This window comes from Schistocerca nitens, chromosome 5 (assembly GCF_023898315.1).
Source record: "Schistocerca nitens isolate TAMUIC-IGC-003100 chromosome 5, iqSchNite1.1, whole genome shotgun sequence".
Classification (NCBI taxonomy): domain Eukaryota; kingdom Metazoa; phylum Arthropoda; class Insecta; order Orthoptera; family Acrididae; genus Schistocerca; species Schistocerca nitens.
The window spans coordinates 740,982,765-741,009,620 of record NC_064618.1 but is presented as its reverse complement, the minus strand read 5'-3'; the positions used below and the strand labels follow the sequence as shown (position 1 = coordinate 741,009,620).

The 26,856-nt window shown below is 40.5% G+C and overlaps 1 protein-coding gene across 2 annotated transcripts in view; it reads right to left on the bottom strand.

Annotated features, from left to right (window-relative positions):
- LOC126260146 (NHL repeat-containing protein 2) overlaps nt 1-26,856 on the bottom strand; it is a 180,189-nt gene that overhangs the window by 106,790 nt on the left and 46,543 nt on the right. For both annotated transcript variants that reach the window (XR_007546610.1, XM_049957401.1), the window contains exon 5: nt 6,273-6,410. Coding sequence is in view for 1 of the 2 variants with exons in the window: in XM_049957401.1 (XP_049813358.1) it covers nt 6,273-6,410 (138 nt within the window). In the remaining variant the exon portion in view is untranslated. The remainder of the gene's footprint in view (nt 1-6,272; nt 6,411-26,856) is intronic.

The following is a 26,856-nucleotide window of genomic DNA, read 5'->3' as shown; positions in this document are numbered from 1 at the left end:
TTTCTGGAAACCAAACTGACATTTTGTTAGTACTTCATTTTTACAGATATATGAAGCTACTCTTGAATACATTACTTTCTAAAAAATTTTGGATAAAGCTGTTAGAAGGGAGATTGGATGGTAATTGTTGACATCAGATCTATCCCCCTTTTTATGCAAAGGTATAACAATAGCATATTTCAGTCAATCAGGGAAAATGCCCTGTTGCAGAGAGCTATTACACAGGTGGCTGAGAATCTTACTTATCTGTTGAGAACAAGCTTTTAGTATTTTGCTGGAAATGCCATCAATTCCATGTGAGTTTTTGCTTTTAAGCAAGTTTATTATTTTCCTAATTTCAGAGGGAGAAGTGGGTGAGATTTCAATTGTATCAAATTGCATAGCTATGGCCTCTTCCATTAACAGCCTAGCATCTTCTAATGAACACCTGGATCCTACTATATCCACAACATTTAGAAAATGATTATTAAAAATATTTTCCACTTCTGACTTTTTGTTCGTAAAGTTTTCATTCAATTTGATGGTAATACTGTCTTCCTCTGCTCTTGGTTGACCTGTTTCTCGTTTAATAATATTCCAAATTGTTTTAATTTTATTATCAGAGTTGCTGATTTCAGATACACGTACTCCTGGATTTTTTAATAACTTTTCTTAATATAACACAGTAGTTTTTATAATTTTTGATAGTTTCTGGGTCACTACTCTTTCTTGCTGTCAGATACATTTCCCTTTTCCGGTTACAAGATATTTTTATACCCTTAGTAAGCCATGGTTTGTTACAAGGTTTCTTACGAGTATATTTAACTATCTTCTTCTTGTGAGATTTTACCTAACCTTTTTCGGTTCCCCCCCCCCCTCCCCCCCCCTGACATTTCATTTCTTATAAATTGTGTTAGCTGCCCGATGTCTTTTCTCAGTTTTTCTATTCTGATCTGTAGCCTGTGTTGCCATGCTGGTTTTGTGGGTTTCTTCTGTGTGTTGGTTGGTTCTGATCTCTGCCTAGTGTGTATATTTAGTGTAGTGAGTGCTCCTATATAAACCAGTAGTTGTAACTCTTCCATAATTGTGTTTTCATTTATTTTGTTGTGTATGATTGTGTTGATAGTTTTTATTGTTGTTTCGACTTGTGGGTTATTTGGTGGTCTACGCAAGAATGGTCTAATGTCTGTATTTGTGTCTTTGTATTCTATATATGTCAGCTGAAATTTTTCTTCTATATCTAACATGTGTGTCACTTTGTGTTCTATTTGTGCTTGTTCTGGTGGTTGTCTTAAGATTTCATTTTCCTCTGATTGTTTAATTGATGCGTGGTGTTCTTTGTTTGTTTGCTCTGGGATGTTTGAGTCCATTACTGTATTTTCTTCTTCTTCTGATAGCACATTATTTTGTTCCAGTATTTGTTGTACTTGTTGTTTGATGTTTTCCAATTCTGACTGGGGTATCCTGTTATTTTTTATTATTACACGGATCTGATCAGCTAGTCGTTGTTCTGTTAAAAATTTTAATTCTGGGTATCTGGTAATAAATGTTGTGTATACTTGTGATCTGTATCCAGTTGTGTTGGTTCCTAGGTTTGTTGCTTGGTAATAACAGAACATGAGGTGTCGATTAACTTCATCTGACCATCTCATCCTCTGTCTTTGTTTTCCTTCTAGGGTGGTTGCAGGAAGCATATCCTGCAAAACACCTCTATTTGGATTTAAATCATTTTCCAGTTGGCTAGCAGTGTCGTTACCGCATAGGGTTCAAGCGTCGTCCCCGACCATGACGGCGCTTGTCCGAGGCTTCTTTAGTTCTGTCCTGAACCAACTAATCACACTAAAAGGGGGGTTAGCCCTATTAGTGGTTTGTTCTTTTCGTCGCCTTTTACGACTGGCAGAACATACCGGAGGCCTATTCTTTTCCCGGGCCTCCATTATTATTATTATTATTATTATTATTATTATTATTATAGAAGAAGAAGAAGATAAAGCCAAGTTTTCCTGGATCCAGTTTTGTTGCATGTTAGGTTTTATTTTACTTTACTACCCCCCCATGAACCATGGACCTTGCCGTTGGTGGGGAGGCTTGCGTGCCTCAGTGATACAGATAGCCGTACCATAGGTGCAACCACAACGGAGGGGTATCTGTTGAGAGGCCAGACAAACTTGTGGTTCCTGAAGAGGGGCAGCAGCCTTTTCAGTAGTTGCAGGGGAAACAGTCAGGATGATTGACTGATCTGGCCTTGTAACATAACCAAAACGGCCTTGCTGTGCTGGTACTGTGAACGGCTGAAAGCAAGGGGAAACTACGGCCGTAATTTTTCCCTAGGGCATGCAGCTTTACGAGAGCTGCATCAAACCAGTCTCAGGACTGAAGACCACAACAACAACAACCTTTTCTGGCCATAAATGAAATTAAATGAGCTGCCACATGACTTATTAGTTCAGCTACAATTTAGAATTATAGCAACTATTCTATCAGTTACAAGGTTTTACCACCCCTGTGCCATGCCATGTCACTGTGTGATAACCTCAAGTACATGAGAAGTCTTTGTAGGAAGATGCTTTGAAACCTTGTCAGTGGAATGTGACATCAACAGATTTTGGTAGCAAAGATGCATCATGTTTAAAATCAGACTCTCTTCAAACTGTAGTCATTTGTAATTTGAAGCATGACATTGTGAGAAAGACAGAAAAGTACTAATATGACTGAACTTAGTATTGGGCTGGTGGATAAATTAGAAGTGTTTCTGCCTGAGTTTAATAAACACAACAATACACCTGACTGTGAATTTAATCATCAATAATATATTCTCCTTCACTATTTACAAGTCTGCCAACACTGGGGTAACCTTTTGATTCTGTGACAGCAAAAATCATTTGGTTTTGAGGGGAAGAACTCATCAAGCCATGTTAGGAGTGCATTTTCATCCAGAAAGGAAGTTCCTTGAAGGTTCTTCGATTGAGAGCAGAAAAGGCAAAAATCTAAGGGCGCAATATTATGTGAATGAGGTGGGTGTGGAATAACTTCCCAACTCAACTCCTGTACAGTGTTTTTTTGTCAGTCTAGCAGAATGTAGGCAGACATTATCATGGAGCAGTATCACTTCACGCAGTCTTTCTGGTCATTGTTCTCAAAGTGCATCTGCAAGACATATCAGCTGTTGACAATAAATGTCAGCATGATGGCTGCACATTGGGGAAGCAATTCATAGTACAACACACCGTCACTGTTCCACCGCATGCGTAACATTATCTTTTATGGATGCGCAAGGCCTTTGTACAAGGAATGGCAACTTTGTTTGGGCTCAATCATTCCTGTCTTTTTCTTGTGTTACCATAAAGATACCCTTTCTCATCACAAATAATGATACGGGATAGGAATGGTTGGTGTTGTTCACAAGCCAACTGATGACAAGCCAGCACAGAAATGCACATATGGCCACCAGCTGATTTGTGTGATTTTCGCTTACAGCATTTGGTACCTATATGTCTAGTTTTTGAACCTTCCTCACTGCATGCAAACGTCACACAGTTCATCATATTTGCCAATTCTCAAGTACAATGACATGGATAATTGTGGATTAATGCATTTAAGTGATCTTCATCAAACTCCAAAGGTCTTCTTGAACGTGGATGGTCACTAACATCAAAACAATCCTCTTTAAAATGAGAAAATCATTTTCTTGCTGTGCTCTTCCCTATGACATTAACCACATATGTGACGCAAATGTTTCTGGCTGCCTCCGCTGCTGTCACCCCTCTACTGAACTCACACAGAAGAATGAGTTGGAGTTCTGATTTCTCCACTTGGCACTCCACTTTCTAATGTCCATAGCTCCACTCACTATATCCTAATGGCAAAATGAAAATATGAAAATCAAATACGAACAGTGTACTACAAATAAAAAAAGACAGTCAATAAATAAACCCATAGCAAATGGAAGACCAACATGTAAAACAAATATGGTGCAAACTTATGCACCAATCTAATAAAGATGGAACTGAAGCATGAATATTCATTGTTGATCTACAAAATGTGTGTTCAAATATGGATCTGTGTTTCAATTTTTTTTAAAACCTGAAAAAATTTACCTTGCTTTGGGCCAATGACGAATTCACAGTTACAAGACCTGGAACTTGAGGATTCATCGAGCAAAAAACATTATATCAGTTCAATACATTTCTTCCCCCTTTCCTTACACAGCTTCAAAAACAACTATTTCCACAGCATAATCTCAAAGTAATTTGTGATAAAAAATACTTAGCACATTTCTTTCTGTCAACAAAAAGTCAACTCTCTTTACAGTCCCTCTCTGAGATTTCCCTGAATTTTCTAGGTAACTCATTTACCCTGAAAATTCATGCTTTGCCAGGTTTTCCAAACAACTCACCCCCGGTAAGGGGATGCGCATTAAATTACATGAGGGGGTTTCCTTCTTTCTTCTTTGGATCCCCCCTCCCCCTTGGAAACATTTGGTGAGATGTGGAAGGACCACCACCCTCCCTTCCCATCCCATCCCCCTCATGTGAGATTTAGCCCATAGTCAGGTAAAAATGAGTTCTTTTTTATTTTTTTAAAACACTGATTAAAATGCTGAAATAAAACCATGTTGTATTTATAAAATGTATTAAACAGTATTTTTTAAAACATGATTAAAAACACTTGAAGTATGTCAACACTTGGTAGTATAAGGATGTACAGACACAAAAGATGGACAAGAAGGCTACATGAAAATAATATTAACCATTTTGATAGATCCCTAAAGAAATGGCCTTATGTTGGTATATTATATAAATTTAATTTCACTGAACCTTTGTTTACTTTGCAGATGAAACAAAACATTGTTCATACCTTCGTTTGAGCCATATGATTATGTAGTTTATGAATCTTTTGATTTATGTGATCGCTAAGAGAATTCTTGTCAATGAACTTCAGCTTGGTTTTCTTCCACAAATTATTAACTTCTTGCTCACATATATGCGTTGACTTGCCTGCATGTCGCTTAACATATGTATTGTAAAAGTTTTTATGCAAATTCATGTTGAACACAATAACAGAAGCTTTACATGCTTTGCAGGATAGCACGAATGACCGACTGATTGACATACAGTGATTTCGACCGGCACAGCAGAGAACTCCCCAAATGAAATCTAATACTTGTGCAGCACTTGTTTCAAATCAACCACACATGTATAACATTCAGTTCAATTCAGAGAGGCCATAAGTATTGGTGGGTACTTTAATAACTCCTATGCTCATTATTAATTATACACAACAAAACATTAATGTATATTCTCTGCATTAAGAAGCTGACATGAGATTTTCATTGAGAGCCCCCCCCCCCCCCCACCTTAAATGAGATTTGGTGAGATTTTGCTAGAACCCTCCCCTCCATCCCCATTTTGAGCTTACATAGTTAATGGATGTCCCCTAATGCATGAAAAGAATGTAGATAAAAAGATCATTCTCATTCTTTATCATCCAGCTTGGTGGCTCAGTGCAATAAACCCAATTGTCTGGGATTTGATCGCTGGCCAGCCGTAAGATTTTTATGTGTCACTTATTGCTTTTTTCACCTCTCTCAATGTTATTTAATTTGAAAAATGCTGAGTTGTATCATGGTTCAGAGTCCACGTTAAGCTATATGTCCCCCTATAACTGTTCGAGTAAGGCAACTCAAAGATTCTAGGAAGACAAGCAAGGGCATACCACTTCCGACAGGACTGTGCTTAATAAAGCACAGCGGAATTCGAACCAATCTTCAGGCTGATGACAGATTTACTTCACCCATCTTTATTATTATTATATTACTATTTACTAAATTGAATTCGTGAATTCAGATGATGTGTGTTCTCTTGTTCTTTTCCTTCATTAGTAAAGAAAGAGATGATACTTTCCCATATACAAGAGTTAATTATCCCATTTATTAAATTGAATTCGTGTATTCAGGTGATGTATGTTCTCTTGCTCTTTTTCCTTTGTTAGTAAAGAAAGAGATGATACTTTCCCGTACATGAGTGTTAATTATCCTGGTGAAAACATCAAAAATCATAAAACACAAAAAACATAGTGAAAGTCATATCGAGACACTATCAGCTACTATGCTGAATTAACCTATTTATGCAACCACTTTCAATTTAACACTTAACCATCAGGCATCTTAGTAATACAAACAAAAAGGCACAGTTGCCTGATAATGACCTCTTATGATTGAAACTGGTTGCACAGATTAAGTCATTCATCACTCTTTCAAGCTGTGGATATATATAGTTGGATTTTCTACTCACTTTTCTGATGCAGTGGTTTTCTGTATCTGCAACAAACAGAAGTTTACAGCTTTGAAATGCCAATCCTTGAGGGCCGTTGAATCGGGCTTCTGTAAAGGTGCCATCAGAACAGCCTTTCTCTGTTCCACCAATTACAGACTGTAAATATTAACATTATTATTCGTATTTCAGTCACAAAGCGCTGTAAGAAACTAAAGTATTACTGACACAGCATTCTAGACTGAAGCAATGTTTTCACAAATGAACAGGAATTTACATTCAATAAATATGTCAATTCACATCATTAGAAATACACTGCTTAACAACTGCTAAGGAAAAGGGACACCGTTGCATTGCTGGACAAGAATAATCGCAGGCAATGATTGGCTACATGAAACAGTACATATATAATAGAGGTGGACTGGTACATTTATAATAAAAAATTGGTACAGATTTCACCACATGAGAAAGCAGGATAACAGACATAAATAACTTTAATGTCTGACCCATGTCAGACTCCCAACATAAAGGTAGATACCAGACTCTCAGTAAGGAATGTGCCTTCCTTGGGCACTAATGCACATTTTGCATCTGTTACTCATGCTGGCTATCAAACTGTTGAGGAGTCCTTGAGGGATATTCTCTCACTCCTGTTTCAAGACAGTTTTCAGTTCTTGCATGGTTTGGAAAGGGGTGTCCTTTGAGAAACACATCTGCCAAGAGCATCCAAGGCATTTTCTATAGGGTTTCCATGCGTTCAATGTCTTCACTTTCCAGTGTCTCCAACAGCTCAGTGGTCCTGTGTGGGTGGGCATTGTCATCTATAAACAGAAAGTTGTGACCTACTGCACCCCAAAACAAATGGACTTGATCCAGAATAACCTCCCTGCAATACCACTGTGCTGTTATGGTGCAGCATGCAAAGATACGCAGAGGTGTTTGGCCATTGTGTACAATGCCTGCACACACCATAATGCTTATGCAATACCGATGACTTCACGAACATTGTGTGGTGTGTAATGTGTCCCCCCCCCCCCCCTCTCTCTCTCTACACTAACAGGTTGCCAGAATCACCTGGCACAGTGAAGCAGGGTTCATCAGAGAATATCATTCAAGACCACTGTTGCTGATCCCAAATAATGTGCTCCTACACCATCAAACTCTTTCTTGACGATGGCGTTGTTGAAGTAGGGTGCATTTAACAGGCTTCTGAGCATACAAACAAGCCTGATTTTATCACTGACAAATGGTTCTGGCAAGAGACACTTGTATCGGTAGCAGTTGCAAGGTCTGCAGTGATCTGCCTAGGAGTGAGATGTCTATCTCTTTTTGCCACTAGGGCTATTTATGAGGGTAATCCCAAAAGTAAGGTCTCCTATTTTTTTATAAGCACAGAACTCTGTTGGTGTGGCAGTTGGTCACACTGTTATGAAGAATGTTTCATGCGCCGTGTGTAAATATGCGCACGCCACGCTGAGGTGCTCAGTCTTGGCTTGGCAGCCATTGAGAATGGAGCTCCCATTGTATGTTACCGCCAAATGCAAATTGCGTGCAGTTATTCAGTTTTCGAACGCAAAGGGCACTGTGCAGATTGAAATCCATTGCCAATTGACGGAAGTGTATGGTGAGTTGTGCATGGATGTCAAAAATGTTTGTAAGTGGTGTAGAGAGTTTGCAACTGGTCGGACCAAAATTCACGATGAACAAAGGAGCCGGAGACTGTCACTTTCTGAGGAGACAGTTTTGAAGATTGAGCAAAGCATGCGTGAAGGTCGGTGGATCATCCTGGATGATCTCTGCATGTTGGTTCCTGATGTTTCCAGAAGCACCGCTCACAGAATTTTAACGGAAACACTGAACTACCGGAAGATGTGAGCAAGATGGGTGCCACGCATGCTGACTGAGGACCACATGCTGTAAGTTGATGCTTCCTGCGCATTTCTTCACAACCTTGCAGCCGAACAGGACAACTTTCTGGACTCAATTATCACAGGCGACGAAACCTGGGCATACCACTTTACACCTGAGACCAAACAACAATCACACCAGTGGCAGCATCCTTCTTCGCCAAAGCCGTGGAAATTCAAACAAACACAGTCTGCCGGTAAAGTCATGGCAACCGTTTTTTGGGATTGGAAAGGGGTATTGTTGGTTGGCTTTATGCCCACTGGGGCCACAATTAATGCTGACAGGTACTGTGAGACTCTGAAAAAACTCAAACGCGCAATTCAAAAACGGAGAAGAGGAATGTTGAGCAAGGGCGTACACATTCTCCATGACAACGGTCGCCCACACATCACTCCACAAACCCTTGCTCTCCTGCAACAGTTTCAGCAGAACATAATCACTCACCCACCCTATACTCCTGACTTGGCGCCCAGTGACTATCACCTGTTCCCTAGGTTAAAAGAACATTTAGCCAGAAAGTGATTCAGCTCCGATGACGAAGTGAAAGAAGAGGTTCATAACTTTCTGAACAGCATGGTGGCAAGCTGGTATGACATGGGCATACAAAAACTGCCACAGCGTCTACAAAAATGCATCGAAAGAAATGGTGATTATGTCGAAAAATAGCTAAATGTTCAAACTGTAAACCGATGTAGAAATAAACAGGTCTATGTACTCATAAAAAAATAGAAGACCGTACTTTTGGGATTATCCTCGTATTAACCCTCACAGCACCAGGAGGAGGAGGTGGGGGTACTTTGAGCCCATCTTATATAGATACTGTAATTTAGATTGGCATTTCATATTTTAAAAGTCTGATAAAAATATTTATTGTTTTTTATTATTTCCTCTACCAGGTTTTATACATATATAACTTTTTTCAGCTAAACTTAATCTGTTAATTTAAGTCTAATGGCAGTCGTCATAAAGTCTACCACCTTAATAGTAGATGTGACTTGACAATGAATGTCTTATTTCATAAATTATAACATTTCGGCAGTGTAGACCCTCTTGGCATTAAATTTCTCTGTGTGGGTAGCAACAATGATCTTAAAAATGATTCATTTCTCGTTGGTTTCTGATTGTTTTGAGTTCCTTCTTATTCAGTGCCACTTTGTCCAGTGTTCGAGACAACTGTGATTGATGTATTGTCGCTCTCTTACTGAAAGAGAAGTATTAGATACCGTAGAAGAATCTACAGATTCTGAAATTGAATTTGGTTATAGTGATGAGTGAAACTGAAGAGGAATGAATTGTGTGCAAGAATGTGGACAGTGCAGACAGACTCTGAAGATGGACTCTGGGTCTTGCAGCAGATGCTGACAGCTGGTGAGGTCTGTGAGAAGTATTTTACAATCACTGGAAAAGTTCTTACATATAAACCCCCCCATATCACAAGGCAAGTAGCACAAAACATATTGAAAGAGCGAGAAGACATAAGAAATGGAGGTAAAATAAGAACAATAAGAGAATCATTTGAAGAGGTTTTTCTTAAGAAATTATTAACATCATAATAAAGCATGCCAATGAAGAAGCATTGAGACAGATTTTAGCCTTAAAAGACAGACTTGAATTCATGGCATATATAGGATTAGTTATTATTATGGGGAAGGAGGGTGATAGTAAGTCACCTATTCCCGATGTATCATCCAAAATTCCAGAAATGTTTTTTTATAATGCTAGTATGCATAAAATTAGATTCTGTCATCTTATTAAAATAGTGAGATGTGATAATAGAGAGACATGAAATGAGTGCAGGAAACATGACAAGTTTTCTGCAATACAAGAAGTATTTGATAAAATTAGTGAATTATTGCCAAAACATAATTCTGCTGGGATGTACACTGTTACTGATGAAATGTTGTCATTGTTCCATGGCAGGTGTATCTTCAAGGTCTTTGTGAAGAAAACACCTGGAAAGTATGGTATACTTACATGGATGCTCACAGGCTCTAAAACCAGTTATGTTCTCAGTATAGAGCGTAAGCACAACAATCCAATTCAGTTGCAGCCATAGTGGCTCAAATGGCTCTGAGCACTATGGGACTCAACTGCTGAGGTCATTAGTCCCCTAGAACTTAGAACTAGTTAAACCTAACTAACCTAAGGACATCACAAACATCCATGCCCGAGGCAGGATTCGAACCTGCGACCGTAGCGGTCTTGCGGTTCCAGACTGCAGCGCCTTTAACCGCACGGCCGCAGCCATAGTGAACTGCTTGGTTGTTCCTATACAAAATTCATGTCGCAATGTCACCACAGATGGATATTACACTTCAGTTGATCTGGCTGAAGATTTGTGGAGGACTTAGGCAAGGTAACTCCCATGAGAATATTACAAGCTAATGGTGAGCAGATACCTCAAGAACTAAAAGACGTCTCAAGAAGAGAAGTATATTCCAGTAAATTCACTTTCTGTGTGTCTAGTGCTGGAAATATCACAATCACAATTGTTTCTTGTATCTCCCATGGAAAAAAGGCATTCACGCAATCAATCAGTGAGTAAATTTTCAACTAAGAGAACTACAAGAAGTTGGCCACTATCTATTTTCTATGCTGTTGTGGACATAGCAGCATTAAATAGTTATACATTCCAAGTGGGAATAAGAGAAAATCTAATAAGCAACATAACTGGGACTACTACTCATGAAACTATACATTGAAGAAAGGGCTACAAATATTAGAGGACTCCAGAAGTGTGTGATTTCAGACATGGGAGGTATTCTGGGACGGAATATCAAGCAAAAATTTGCTGCAAAGCAAGCTGAAGGAGGAAGGGGAAGATGTCATATGTGTTGATGTGAAAGCCAGTCAAAAGCAGTAAATTACAACAAAGTGAACAAAACAACAGTTACCTAACTGTTGTCAAACTGTAAGAGATAACCATGCAGTAAACACAGCAAGAAAACTGTTACATGTTCCAAGTCTCATTTTCATTTAAGTGCTGCCTTCAACCTAATTTTCATTGTATTTTTTACTAGATTGCAGTCTGATCGCAGATCCACTCCTCAGAAGGATAATACATCTCTACCTGCCTTTCTGTGTCTGTTATTTATGATATCAGGGTCTACTTGATTTACTGGTCTATCACTCAAATTCCAGTTTTATTTATCCACACTTTTATGATGGAAGGTAGTACTGGTAATAATCATGCCCATTGATACACCCCAATGGCACTGTCATTGGCTTCCTCATGTAAACTTTCATTTCCAATAGTAGGTTTGAAAACATCCTCTTTTCCTATTTTTTCATTAAAATTCCCTATTACTACACTGACATCATGTTTTGATATTTTAGTCCATAAAACAATAGTTCTCTAGTTTCACTGTAAAATTACATGAAACATAGGTTATTTTTGAGAATTTTTGGACACTTAAAAAAACTATATTTTTGTAAGTTACCAGTACAAGTGTTTTGGATACATAATTTATTTTGTAGCAAATTGTATATCAACACAAATAAACATCCATTTTTTAGAATATTTGGAAGCTACCATTGTCCTTTGCATAATCAACAAGCAATCTGTAATAAATTAGTGTTTGTGATTTGGTTACTGTAGCAGATATTCTAACTAATGTATCGTGTTACATCTAGTTTTCCCATAAAGAGAAGTAGCCCTACATATTATTTGCATTTATTGTAAATTAACTCTGTTTTCAAATTTGCTAAAAACTGTAATTAACCTCAAAACATTTTAGAAAACCAGTAATTTTTACCACAGGTTTTTGTACTGCCTTAACAGAAATCTTGTTTTGTATATTTGTCTCAATTCTTATTGGGAATTAGTAACTTTTTAACTCAACAGATTAAAATATAATCAGTGGTCTTAATTTAAAGTTACTTGTTCACTGTCTTGTAATACACTGCACTAGCCAAAATGCAGCCCCATTGTGAATGCTGTTCTTGAACATGGGATGAATCAGCTGACATTCGTAAGCAACTGGAAATCACACTGACTACTACCAAACAATTGGCAGCTCCTGTGAATCAATGTGTTGAAAGAGCTCCTGAGACTCGTGTACCTGTGTTACCTGTACCAGAGGTCCCTCAAGTACTGTCCTCTCCAGCGGATGTTCTATCCTCTGCAGAAAGTTCAGGATGTCACCACTTGTCTATGTGAGTGTGAATGCCATGTCAATGGTAGATCTAAGCATCCTGTACACGGTGGGTGTGGACCAAGGAGGACTCAGGTTGTTGTACCAACACATTAACCAATAAGTTTGAGGTGCTGTCTCTCACTGAAACTGGAACTGAGCCAGTGAGACTCACTTCTCCTGTTTTGGGGAAACAAGTTTTGTCTAATGTCAAGAGGAGGCAAATGCAAAAGGGTAGGAGTCTATTAATCATCAGCAGTTCAAATGTATGGCGAATGATGCTACCCCTTAGGGAAATGGCAGCAAAGGACAGGAAAGGATACCGGTGCACTCAGTGCATATGCCTGGGGGCCTCAGTTAACATGTTGAAGAAGCTATTCCAGCAGCCAATGAGGAACAAGGTGCAACCAACTGCAGACGGTGGCGCACGTTGGTACAAATGATGGCTGTTGTATGGGCTTTGAGGTCATTCTTGGGTCATTCCAGCAACTGAAAGAGAAGCAGACCAGACTTGTGCATAAGATTCAATCTGCAGAATTGTCAACAAGTTTTCATGGAATTTATTCTTCACTCCATCGCCTTTGTCATTAGTTAGTGAATTACAGCTAATTAGTGACAAGTTGAACCGTTTGTATTTCACAGATAGCATAATGTTTCATCAACTCCTTCAAAAGATGTTTTTGTGAATAGAAAATCATTTCGTACACAGAATATTGTTCCAAATCCATGAAGGTATTGGGTCAAATTAAATATACTACAGCTGCAAATGTTATGACCTAGATATTACTTGTTTCAGTTGTGACTACAGGTATACAGAAATATTTGCAAGACAGAGACTGCAAATATAAAGAAATATTTAGAAAACAGAGACAAAGTTTTCAAAGTTTCTAATGTACAAATATATAGTGACTAATAATGGGAAGAGTATTTATAACTGCAATAACAGAGATCACAGGATGAAAAGTTCAGAAGTACCACGAAAGCTATACATATTCATTACATACTATGAAACTGTAAGTACATACAGCACACGTAGAAGTGAAACATATTACATCGCTTGCAAGCAATAATGGAAAGACATAATGAAATATTGTATATATTTATATAACTATATTCTTTTCAACATGAAGTTAGCTATGTCAACAATATTTGGCATTGCTAGCAGCAGGTCTTCAAATGAGCATATTATTGGACTTCTTCTTCTTCTTCTTCTTCTTCTTCTTATCCACTAATGGATATTGGCAACCACACAATGCATCTTTATTCTAAGAAACACAGTGTGTAATAGTTGATTTGCATTTTGTAAAATTGTACACTGCTTTATATTCTCTAACCAGGATATTCATCTTCTTCCCTCAATCTCTCCTTCTGTTATCCACTGTAGGAGCATTTATTTGGAGTTTTGTAATATATGTGCCAGGTATGATGTTTTTCTTCTTTTGAATATTGTTAATATTTCTTGCTGTTTGTGTATTCCCTGCAATACTTTGTTGTTATTTACTCTTGCTGTCCATGGTATCTTAGGCATTCTGTGGTAAATCCACATTTCAAAGGCTTCTATCTTCCTTACTGTTGTTATATTTAGCGTTCATCCTTCAGAAGCATGTAAAAATACAGATCAGATACAGCTTCTTACAAATCAACCTCAAAGTTTTAGGCCTATGTCTGTACTTGTGAGAATTTTCTTAAATTTTATGAAGGCATTATGAGCATTCTCTACGTGACGTTTTACCTCTATGACTGTTCTCCAATCTTCACAAAGCCACACTGAAAGACACTACACTGGCATTAGTGCTGCTGATCTTTACGAGTATCAACATAGTAAAGAAATATGGAGAGACTGAAGAACATGATTTGGTCATTTGAATTAACAGGTGATTTGGAAATTGCTCCTGGAGGAGGCTGATGGCCAACTGCACCACAAATTATTGTAGGAGTTACTGTTGCCTTGGTTGAGATTGCCGGACGCAATGCGTGATCTTAAAGCAGTGTACGAGCTGTGACACAACAGCTGAACATTCCATGATCTACCAGTCGAAAAGTGAGTGAACAATAGTGAAATCATATCCTTACAAACTTCGCCCCTACTCACCACCTTGTGCCACGTGACACAGACATTTGAGTAGACTTTGCTCTTATGGTTCTTGCAAGAGTTGAAGTTGATGACAAATGGCCTAGGAACATTTTGTGGAATGATGAAGCACACTTTATCCTCATTGCGGCATTCAACAGTCAGGACTGTTGCATTTGGGAATCAGCACTACCAATTAACATTCATGAAGTTCTCCTGCATAGTGACCATGTCACTGTGTGGTGTGAATTCACAGCACAGTTCATGATTGGTCCATTTTTCTTTGAGGAATTCAGATCCAAGGACTGAGGACATGCAGCTTGAACAGCACACACTACTGTGATCTGCTTCATCAACATGTGATCCCTGCTCCAGAGGAGGTAGGTGCTTTTGACTCAGATGTTTTGATGAGTGATGGAGCTCCAGCTCACAATGCTCGTGAGGTCACTCAGTTAATCTATAGCATGTTTTGAGAAAACTGAATCATTGGCTGATGATTAAAAACTGTGTGGCCACAAAGATCACTAGATTTGAACCCTTGTGATTTCTAGGGGTGGGGTTAACAGGAGAACAGGTTTTATCAACAAGACACTAACACATGTTGTGTGTTGAAAATGATCATAGCAAGAAAGATAACCAATATTCCACCTGAGATGTTTCAGCCTCAGTAGAGCAACCTATAGTGCAGTTCCAGGCTGTTATCACATTGAGCAATGTTTGAAAGTTGGAATGTAAACATGATCTGCAATTAAAAATTTTTATCCTCTCTTATGGATATTAAAATGTTTCTTTCAATGGTTTATTCACTATTTCTCTTCCGTATGTTCTTACACATGTTTCCACAAATTTTCATTGCATTATGACCACTTGCTTTTCATGGAAGCCCTCTCGAGTAGTGAAAGTTTAATTATAACCACCCAATACATTCGCAAAAAGGTCAGGCTGTCGCGTGACAGTCATAAAATGTATCTTTTTGACATTCATATTCAGACCTATCTTACTGCTGTAAACTCCAACTATGTTGACATGTTGTTGAAGATCTCCTAAATTAGCATAGCATAGTGAATGTCGTTGATGAAGACTCCGTTAACCTTTAAGCCTTTTTCTACACCACCAAGTGCTTCTTCAAAAATACTCTCAGAATACAAATTGAATAGTGGCGGTATCAGGCTGCATACTTGTCAGACTTCTCTACAGGTATTAACAAGTTGGTGACCTCATTATCAAACTTAACATGTGCTCTATGATTCCAATATAAATTCTCTACACAATGGATGTCTTTCTGATCTATATCTACTCTCTTGAGATTTTCTGTAAAAACACGATGTTGTACTTTACCAAAGGCTTTTTCAAAATAAATAAAATGAAAGCCTCCACTTTTATCCTGATCACGGCAGTTTTGCTCTAGAAATTGTAGTGCAACTATTGCTTCTCTTGTATCTATACACATTTCCTAAATCCAAACTATGTCTCACCAATTAATTCCTCATCAAATTTTTCCTATAACCTTTGAGGGATGGCTTTCAGATATCTTTTCAACAAATGGCTCATAATTCTAATGAGTCTATGATTTTCACATTTTCTCACTCTCTTCCTTTTTGGTAAGTTGATAATAGTAGTTGGGCAGAGTAATGATTTGTATCATATATTTTGTTACAAAGACTCTGTGTAAGACTCTGATATCTTCTCCAATGAGAAGTTTAATGAGTTACACTGTAATTTCATCAGGTCCTGCTACTTTATTGGTTTTTGAGTTAAGTATGGCTTTCTCAGTTTCTTCTTTCGTAATTGAAGGTTGGGTTAGATTATCATTCCTAGAAATCTCAACACCTGGTCGTTCATTTGAAAAGAGGTTCCTCAAATAGTCTTTTCATATCTCTTTCTTCTCTATGTCACCAAGAAGTATTTTACTATCTTTGATGACTATCATGGAGATGTTTTTTCTTTTATATATACCTGCAGTTCTTTTCCCATTTTATGTAAGTTACAATCACCACGCGAAGATTCATTGCTGTTTGTTCTTTTCTATGTTCAAACACTGCTGATTCCCATGGAAAGCTCTACCTTATACTTCCAGCCCTAGATCTAACCATTCCTGTGTGAAATCTATTCAGTGAGATCCGTGTTGACCTTGTCTCTTATTGTCCGGGTGGAAATTCTTCAGAAGACACCAACAAGTAGTTTAGCAGATTACTGTAGCATGCTGACCTTAATCAATGTCTGGTCTGCTGAGCTGGCTCAGATAGATCTTTGGTTGAATGAATAATGCTTTCCCATGATTCAAGGCAGTGATGGACAGGTTTATGGTGATATAGCACATGTATTTAGGAGGTGAAAACTTGTAAGTTTTTCTTTCCAGGACTTACTCCTGCATCTGACATGAGCAGGAATCCAGAATGGGTTGTGAGTGTAAGGAGGTGGCTCAGGGTGGGGAGGGGGACAGATAGCAGTGTAGGAGTGAAGGAATCTGTGTTTTGCTGTCGGAGCAAGCAGGAACATAGTGGGCACAAGATAGGGGTGCTAGATGCAGAGTCGGGAGGCTGTGCTGGGAGAGGTGGAAAAGACTAGTAGGTGGGTGTTTAGTGCTGGAGTGGGAGCTGGGAAGGGGATTGTGGACAGGGACTAGGGAAGGTTGAGGTCGGGGGGGGGGGGGTGAGGGGGGGGGGGTGAGAATGAAGGATGTGTCATAGGGAGAGAAATGCCACCTGCACAGTTTCAGAAAAACCAGTGTTGGTAGGAAGGATCCAGTTGGTGCAGGCTGTGAAGCAGATATTAAAGTGAAGCACATCATGTTGGATAGCTAGTTCAGCAACTGGGTGGCCCAACTTCTCTTGGCCTCAGCTTAGGGGTGGCCATTCACGCAGACAGACAACTTGTTAGTTGCCCCACCCACATATAAAGTAGTACAATGGTTGCAACTTAGTTTGTAGATCACATGACTGCTTTCACAGGTAACCCTGTCTTTGATGGGATAGGAGATGCCTGTGACAGGACTGCAATAGGTGGTAGTGGAAGAATGTATGGGACAAATGGTGCATTTAGGTTTACCATATGGATATGAGCCATGAGGCAAGGCAAGGGGATGGGAGCTGAGGCGGAGTAGGGATGGGCAAGGATATTGTGTGGTTTTGGTGGGCATTGAATACCACTGTGGGAGGGATGGGGAAAAGAGTGGGTAGGATGTTCTTCATTTCAAGGTATGACAGGGTAGTCTAAACTCTGGCAGAGAATGCCATTCAAGTGCTCCAGACCTTTGTGGTAGTGAGTCATGACAGGAGGAGTTCTCCTTTGTGGTCAGAGAGGGGGCATGTGGGAGTTGCAGAGAGATAAGGCATGGGAGATCTACTTTGTGGAATGGACTTCTTAGTATGGAGTGGGTAGCATGTTTGAGGTGGAGGTCAACATCAAGGAAGGTGGGTTGTTGGATTGAGGAGGACCAGCTAAAGCAAATGAGGGGGAAGGTGTTGAGGTTCTGGAGGATTGTGGGTAGGGTGTCCTCACCCTCGGTCCAGATCACGAAGATGCTATCAATGAATCTGAAACAACTGAGGGGTATGGGATTCCTCCCCATTTCCCATAGGATGTTGCCATGCTGACACCCATGCTGTACCACAAATTTATTTCTAGTTGATGCCTTCAAAGGAGAAGTAGTTGTGAGTGAGGACATATTTGGTCACATTTACTAGGAAGGAGTTTATAGGTTTGGAATCAGTCAGGCACTGGGAAAGTTAGTGTTCAACAGCGGCAAGTACATGAGCACTGATGTCAGTGTAGAGAGAGGTGGAATTGACTGTGGTGAGTAGGATGCCAAGTGGTAAACGAACAAGAATTATGGAGAGTCTATGAGACCTTTTAAATAGGAGGGCAGGCTGTAGGTAATAAGGTAATAGTTAATCCATAAGAGCATACTAACTGGCCACAGCAGCGCGCGCACGCGCGCACACACACACACACACACACACACACACACACACACGGTGCAGAGACCCCACGCGAGGTAATCCCTACAGTTCATAAACACAGTGGTGGTGTATTTATCAGCAGGTAGGATTACAAGGTCGAGATCAGTATTTAGGTGGTGAAGAGTGGTTCTTCCTGTGTATGTAAGGTTGGTTTCCACGTTTAGGGATTTGGGGAGTGCTGGTGAGGCAAGGTTCAAGGTTAGGAAATTCTGGAAAGTTAACGAGGGGTGATATAGGGGCAGCGAAGGTGGATCACAGTTGGATGGAGGAGAGAACTGACTTAGGCACGGTACAGTTTGGTTTTGGGTTGATTCTGATTGGTAGGATTGGTGGTGCAAAACTGTTTCCACTGTAGGAATGTGGGGAAGGAGAGAAAATCTTTAACACGTCCAGCATGACTGAATTTGGGAGTGGGACAAAAAGTAAGGCCTTTGGAAGTGACTGGTGCTTCTGGTAGATTGGGACTTTTGGAGGACAGGTTTATGACAAGAGTTTCAGTTCTGTTTGGATTTCAGATACTGCATTGTGGTGGAAGAGCATTTCATAGGATGTAGTACATGTAGTAGGTCTCCAAAATAGGGTTTGTCAGCTATGACAGAATCCAGGGAAGGTTTGATGGAAGCTCCTGCACAGGTAGTGGTAGCTCAAGGTGGGAGTAGGAGGTAAACAGGTTGGAGAGTTTTTTGAGGTGGCATCGCACATGCTGCTCTAGCTCCTGGAGAGAAAGAGCTTCACTATGGGAGACGGGGTGTAGGAGTCTGGGATTGCAGAGCAGGAGAATTTTAAGGACAGATAGGAGGTATTGCATGGATGTTTTGGCCTGATTTACATGGTTTTGTAGGACAAGATTGGTGACTGCTATGGACCAACAGAATTTGACCAGATAGGGGTTACTGTGGAAGGAGGGGGTTGCAGCTGGAGATTGGTAATCTGACTGTCAAGCCATTTGGGGGATTCCATGAGCTGGGCAACAACACAGGAACAGTTATGTGGGACTGAGTTCTGGCTAGGGATACGGAAACTTTTCTGTAGTGGAGCACATTGAAGAAACAAGGACCCATAGTGGGGTATAAAGAAAACTTGTACAAAATATGTGGGGGGAAAAAAAATCACAAAAACAACGAAACAAGTGAGATATGAGGAAAACATGAGACCTGAGGAAGTAGGGCTGATAATGAAAGATGAAACAAACTAAAATAAATATGAAAACCCAATGAGATAAAAAATAAAAATAAATAAAAATAAAAGACAATCAGTGTGTGTGTGTGTGTGTGTGTGTGTGTGTGTGAGAGAGAGAGAGAGAGAGAGAGAGAGAGAGAGAGAGAGAGAGAGAGTGGGGAGGGGGGGAGGGGGGAGAGGGAGGTTGGGTAAGGGTTTCAATGGAGTAACTGTAGCACAGGAGGGTACAGAAAATAACACATGAAAATATGCAAGGGTAAGGGAGGACACGGGACGAATTTGGAGGTCTAGGAATAACTATATCGGTGGGAAGAACGTGGGACATGAGATGCCACACCAATAATCCACATAGCCGTGTGTTGTCTGTGGACAAAACTGTTCACAGATTGTGGCGTATCTTTCATCCATATTTCACCTCTGCTCCCTGCCTCTTGCCTCATGGTTCATAGCCCTGCGACAGATCTAGATGCAAGACCTGTGCCACACATCCTCCCACTACTACTCCAGTCCTGTCACATGCATCCCCTATCCCATAAAAAGCAGGGTCACCCATGAAAACAGCCATGTGATGTACAAACTAAGCTGTAACCACTGTGCTGCTTTCTGCATGGGCATGACAACTAACCAGCTGTCGGTCCACACGAATGGCCACCTCCAAACCACGGCCAAGTTGGACCATCCAGTTCCTGAATACACTGCCCCCATGCCATGTCTCCTCCTTATCCTCACTACCCACTTCAGTGCCTGCTTCACAGTCTGCACCATTTGGATCATTATATATGGATCCCTAAAACAACACCAGCTTCTCTGAGTTGCTTACGTGTCAACTCTCCCTAAAACAGATCCTTCATTCTTGTAACCACCCTGTCCTCAACCTTTGCTAATCCCTGACCTCTACCCAGTTCCCTGTCCCACTCCAGAACTATGCATGCCTTTTATGCACCAATGCATCTACTAGTCTTTTCCCCTTCTCTACATAGTCCACCAGAAAAATGTATACAAACTTTAAGGAATGAAAACATCTGTTGAGCCAAAGACCATACTACAAGACACTCATAACTCAAATTGAATGACAATATTGATATCTCAATAGAGCCTGACAAAGAGTGTATACATTTTTCTGGTGGACTCTGCATACCTCTCCTCTCCCCTACCCTAGCATAGCATCCATCTCTGCATCTAGTGGCATCATTCTGTCTCCACCATTTTCCTGCTTGCTTCAACAGCAGCACAAAATTTTCCCCAACCCCTACCAGGTATCCCTCCCTACCCCATGCCATGCCTGCTCCTTACCCTCACCACCCACTTCAGACTGCTGCTCACGTCAGAAGCAGGTGTGGGAGTCATGCTTATGTGAATGTGTGTGTGTTCTCTACTTCTAATGGGGGACTTTTCTTGTCTGAAAGCTAAATGTTTAGCATTGTTTTCATTGTGTCTGTCAGCAACTCAACGTCTTCTCTATGTGGCGAGTAGCAATCTATTCTTTTCCTATTGTTGATATAATCAGTCATCATTTCAGAAACATTTGAAAATGGTGACTTATTCAAATAAATAAATCACAATCAATGTTTTTGAGATATCTTACTTGTGAGTTTTTACTGAAACTTTACTGTGACATTTCTTAAAACAACCAACTTGTCCTGTACCATTGTGACTATACCATAAGGACAAAAACATGTCAATCAAGAGGCAACATGTTTGTTAGTATCTTGGCCTCTATCTTGACAAGGGATCGACATTTAAAGGACACATAAAAGCAGTCTCTGAACAAGCCTTAAAATTGTTGTTGTTGTTGTGGTCTTCAGTCCTGAGACTGGTTTGATGCAGCTCTCCATGCTACTCTATCCTGTGCAAGCTTCTTCATCTCCCAGTACCTACTGCAACCTACATCTTTCTGAATCTGCTTAGTGTATTCATCTCTTGGTCTCCCCCTACGATTTTTACCCTCCACACTGCCCTCCAATACTAAATTGGTGATCCCTTGATGCCTCAGAACATGTCCTACCAACCGATCCCTTCTTCTGGTCAAGTTGTGCCACAAACTTCTCTTCTCCCCAATCCTATTCAATACTTCCTCATTAGTTATGTGATCTACCCATCTAATCTTCAGCATTCTTCTGTAGCACCACATTTCGAAAGCTTCTATTCTCTTCTTGTCCAAACTATTTACCGTCCATGTTTCACTTCCATACATGGCTACACTATAGATATGCTTATATGAAGGATAAGAACTCTGCACCGACTTCAAAGAGGAAGTACAGAGAAAATGCAGGTGGAAATTGGAAATTTATTGGATATTAGAGATGCATTACAATGAAAGGTGGGCAATGAATGGTAACAAATTTGGGTAAATATATGTACTGGCCATAAAGTGGATTCATTTCTGCCCTCCTGTTGAACAACAAAGTAAACAAAGCACTTAGTTCCCAAAAGACAGTAATGATAAAGCTTTTGAGTGAGTAGTACCACAAAATGTCAATTGAAATGTGTCCTTTCTGTGTCATCTCATGCGCTGACCCTTGATGATCGAGGATATCTGCTGAAGGACCATTCAATTAATCCTGTCCCTAATGCCTGATGAGATGGATGCCACAACTGTAGCATACTGTTACAGAGAACCTCTCTCATCTGCCCTCGGCTGGTCCATTGCCCCTGTTGATCCGACTGTGCACGAGTTTAACTCGGCCTGAGTTGTGGCTGTGACTTACCACCTGTCACACCATTGTGGTTTACAGGTAACTGTTGTTATTGCTTGCTCCGTCATCTCTTGTACTGTTTCTGTGTTGTCTGCATTTTATTGTACAGTACTGCACAGTGAAGTTTTTAGTGCTCACTTTCGGCAGTTTTACGACAATGTTCTTCTGTGCTCGCCACAGTATTGTATGTATTTGTTTTACGTTGTGGGCACTACACAGTTGTATGTATGTTTTTTTTCTATATGTCAGGAGTGAAACGTAAACATGTTACTCTTTCATTAAATGGCAAACTAGCAGTACCATGAAGACTGGGAATCATTCCAAAAAATTGCTTAGAAATTCAGTGTAGGCATTACAACAATAAAAGATTGGAGAAGAAATCAGAAAGACAATGAATCACATATAATGATGACAGATGGTAAAAATGCTCTTACGAATCACAAAACATTCAAAAAGCCTAAACTTGAACTGCCTGATAACACATTGTGGATGTGGCTAAACCATGAAAGAAGGAATGGAACCCCCAATATCTGGTCCCATTATAACAGAAAAAATAGCTTTGCACAAAAAGTGAGTTCGCAGCTAGTGCAGGCTGGAGTCATCACTGGAAAATCTTTTATGCTGTTAGATTTGTTTCAATTTCTGCTGATGCTAAGGCAGCTAAAGAGTTCTCTGCGAAGCCTCAAGAAATTGTCAAAGAAAATGAACTGTTACCTTGCCAAGTCTATAATACAGATGAGACAGACCTAAACTATAAAACGCTGCCAATCAAAACACTCACTGCATTAAATGAAACTGAACAAAGATAGGCTACGCAATGGTCCTTGCAGCGATGCTGATGGTACACATAAGCTTCCCCTCTTCATTATTGGCAAATGTAAGAAGCCAAGGGCATTTGAAAATATTACTAACTTATCTTCCATGCCGGTTTATTACTGCAATCAAAAATCTGCTGGAACTGACTGTAATCTTTTCAAATCTTGGTTTTTGGTGAGTTCATTCTATCTGTTGAAACAGACTTGAAACAAAAGAAGCTCCCTGTTCATGTTCTACTGCTGCTCGATAACGCACCATCATATCTATCTGAGGAGATTTAGTGTAGGTGACATCAAAGCTATCTTCCTTGCACCAAATGTCACATCACTTATCTAACTAGTGGATCAAGGAGTGGTAGAATGGTTAAAGAGGCGGTATCACAGAGAGAACATAATCTCAATTTTAGAAAATTCTCATGAAGGTTGTAACATACTTGAAGCTATGAAATGTCAAAGATGTTGTCTATATGGTTGCAGAATCATGGGAGGAACTAAAACCAGACACGCTGTGAAAATCTTTGCATATGCTGAAAGTTATGACCGAAAGTGACCAGATCAAAAATGAACAAAACAATGACTACCGAACATCTGTGCCAGTGAAATTGAGGAGTGAACTATCCAATATGACAAAGACTGTGAAACCAGTGAAGAGCTCAATGACAACCAGATTATTGTCCTTGTTTTGGAAAAAAACTGGTGAAGAAACTGTGAATGAGGACATGGATGGTGATAATGAAGAACCGCCTAACCAGATTCACACACTGATGCCAGAACCCTTTTGATATTACCCTTCAGTACATTGAGCAGAACTTAACCACAAATCTACGGACATTTTGTGGATCAAGAAATGGAAGAACACTGCAGCTAAGTCTAGAATTTCCTCTGATTTTTAAAGTACCATAGATCCATAGATATGTACTGTATGCACAGTACAGTATATACATACTATAAAGTATTGCTATATATAATAATAACAGCTTCTATGCAGTCTACTGCAATGTTTTTACTGTAGAGAACAATATACATATGTACAGCAGTCATTTTATAGTTCAGAGATTGTTTATTTTAACATAAATTCATATTTTTCTTTTCTTTCAGACAATCTGTCCTTTCTTCCATTCCAACCCATATCCCAGTCGCAAAGGTGATGGATGATACGTGTCGTACTGTGAATAAACATAACATAGCTGGGTGTTTTCCTTGTTTGGAGTAATCATTTAAAAATTACAATGTAATGATAGAAATAACACAACCTGCTACAGTGATTAGGCACCAGGTCAAGTAACAGATTATAAATATGCAATAAATTGATTAGAAGAAGTTTAGAAAGCACATGCTATTAGTTAATACCAAGCAATGTCCATGCAATAATGATTAAAATAAGTCATATATGCCACCTATATCTTCTTCTACATTGTCAGGAAAAATTGCAATCTCAAAAAATAATTAATGTAGAGAATGATTTTTTGGGAATATATTTGTCTAGATAACATATTTAAGTTAATAGAGGGAAACATTCCACGTGGGAAAAATATATCTAAAAACAAAGATGATGTGAATTACCAAACGAAAGCGCTGGCACGTCGATAGACACACAGACAAACACAAACATACACACAAAATTCAAGCTTTCGCAACAAACTGTTGCCTCATCAGGAAAGAGGGAAGGAGAGGGAAAGACGAAAGGATGTGGGTTTTAAGGGAGAGGGTAAGGAGTCATTCCAATCCCGGGAGCGGAAAGACTTACCTTAGGGGGAAAAAAGGACGGGTATACACTCGCACACACACACATATCCATCCACACATATACAGACACAAGCAGACATATTTAAAGACAAAGAGTTTGGGCAGAGATGTCAGTCGAGGCAGAAGTGCAGAGGCAGAGATGTTGTTGAATGACAGGTGAGGTATGAGTGGCGGCAACTTGAAATTAGCGGAGATTGAGGCCTGGTGGATAACGGGAAGAGAGGATATATTGAAGAGCAAGTTCCCATCTCCGGAGTTCGGATAGGTTGGTGTTAGTGGGAAGTATCCAGATAACCCGGACGGTGTAACACTGCGCCAAGATGTGCTGGCCGTGCACCAAGGCATGTTTAGCCACAGGGTGATCCTCATTACCAACAAACACTGTCTGCCTGTGTCCATTCATGCGAATGGACAGTTTGTTGCTGGTCATTCCCACATAGAATGCATCACAGTGCAGGCAGGTCAGTTGGTAGATCACGTGGGTGCTTTCACACGTGGCTCTGCCTTTGATCGTGTACACCTTCCGGGTTACTGGACTGGAGTAGGTGGTGGTGGGAGGGTGCATGGGACAGGTTTTACACCGGGGGCGGTTACAAGGGTAGGAGCCAGAGGGTAGGGACGGTGGTTTGGGGATTTCATTGGGATGAACTAAGAGGTTACGAAGGTTGGGTGGACGGCGGAAAGACACTCTTGGTGGAGTGGGGAGGATTTCATGAAGGATGGATCTCATTTCAGGGCAGGATTTGAGGAAGTCGTATCCCTGCTGGAGAGCCACATTCAGAATCTGATCCAGTCCCGGAAAGTATCCTGTCACAAGTGGGGCACTTTTGTGGTTCTTCTGTGGGAGGTTCTGTGTTTGAGAGGATGAGGAAGTGGCTCTGGTTATTTGCTTCTGTACCAGGTCGGGAGGGTAGTTGCGGGATGCAAAAGCTGTTGTCAGGTTGTTGGTGTAATGCTTCAGGGATTCCGGACTGGAGCAGATTCGTTTGCCACGAAGACCTAGACTGTAGGGAAGGGACCGTTTGATGTGGAATGGATGGCAGCTGTCGTAATGGAGGTACTGTTGCTTGTTGGTGGGTTTGATGTGGACGGACGTGTGAAGCTGGCCATTGGACAGGTGGAGGTCAACATCAAGGAAAGTGGCATGGGATTTGGAGTAGGACAAGGTGAATCTGATGGAACCAAAGGAGTTGAGGTTGGAGAGGAAATTCTGGAGTTCTTCTTCACTGTGAGTCCAGATCATGAGGATGTCATCAATAAATCTGTACCAAACTTTGGGTTGGCAGGCTTGGGTAACCAAGAAGGCTTCCTCTAAGCGACCCATGAATAGGTTGGCGTATGAGGGGGCCATCCTGGTACCCATGGCTGTTCCCTTTAATTGTTGGTATGTCTGGCCTTCAAAAGTGAAGAAGTTATGGGTCAGGATGAAGCTGGCTAAGGTAATGAGGAAAGAGGTTTTAGGTAGGGTGGCAGGTGATCGGCGTGAAAGGAAGTGCTCCATCGCAGCGAGGCCCTGGACGTGCGGGATATTTGTGTATAAGGAAGTGGCATCAATGGTTACAAGGATGGTTTCCGGGGGTAACAGATTGGGTAAGGATTCCAGGCGTTCGAGGAAGTGGTTAGTGTCTTTGATGAAGGATGGGAGACTGCATGTAATGGGTTGAAGGTGTTGATCTACGTAGGCGGAGATACTGCCTGGAACAGTTCCGCCCTCCGTCACAGCGGGACCCACCTCCTCTTCCTCAAAATCACCCTCTCCAAACCTTCCAGGAATTTCTGACTTCCAGCCTTGCCTCTCAATCCTTCTTAAAAAACCTTAATCCTACTCCCAACATCACCACTGCTGAAGCCCAGGCTATCCGTGATCTGAAGGCTGACCGGTCCATCGTCATCCTTCCGGCGGACAAGGGTTCCACGACCGTGGTACTTGATCGTCAGGAGTATGCGGCTGAGGGACTGCGTCAGCTTTCAGACAACACCACATACAAAGTTTGCCAAGGTAATCCCATTCCTGATGTACAGGCAGAGCTTCAAGGAATCCTCAGAACCTTAGGCCCCCTACAAAACCTTTCACCTGACTCCATCAACCTCCTGA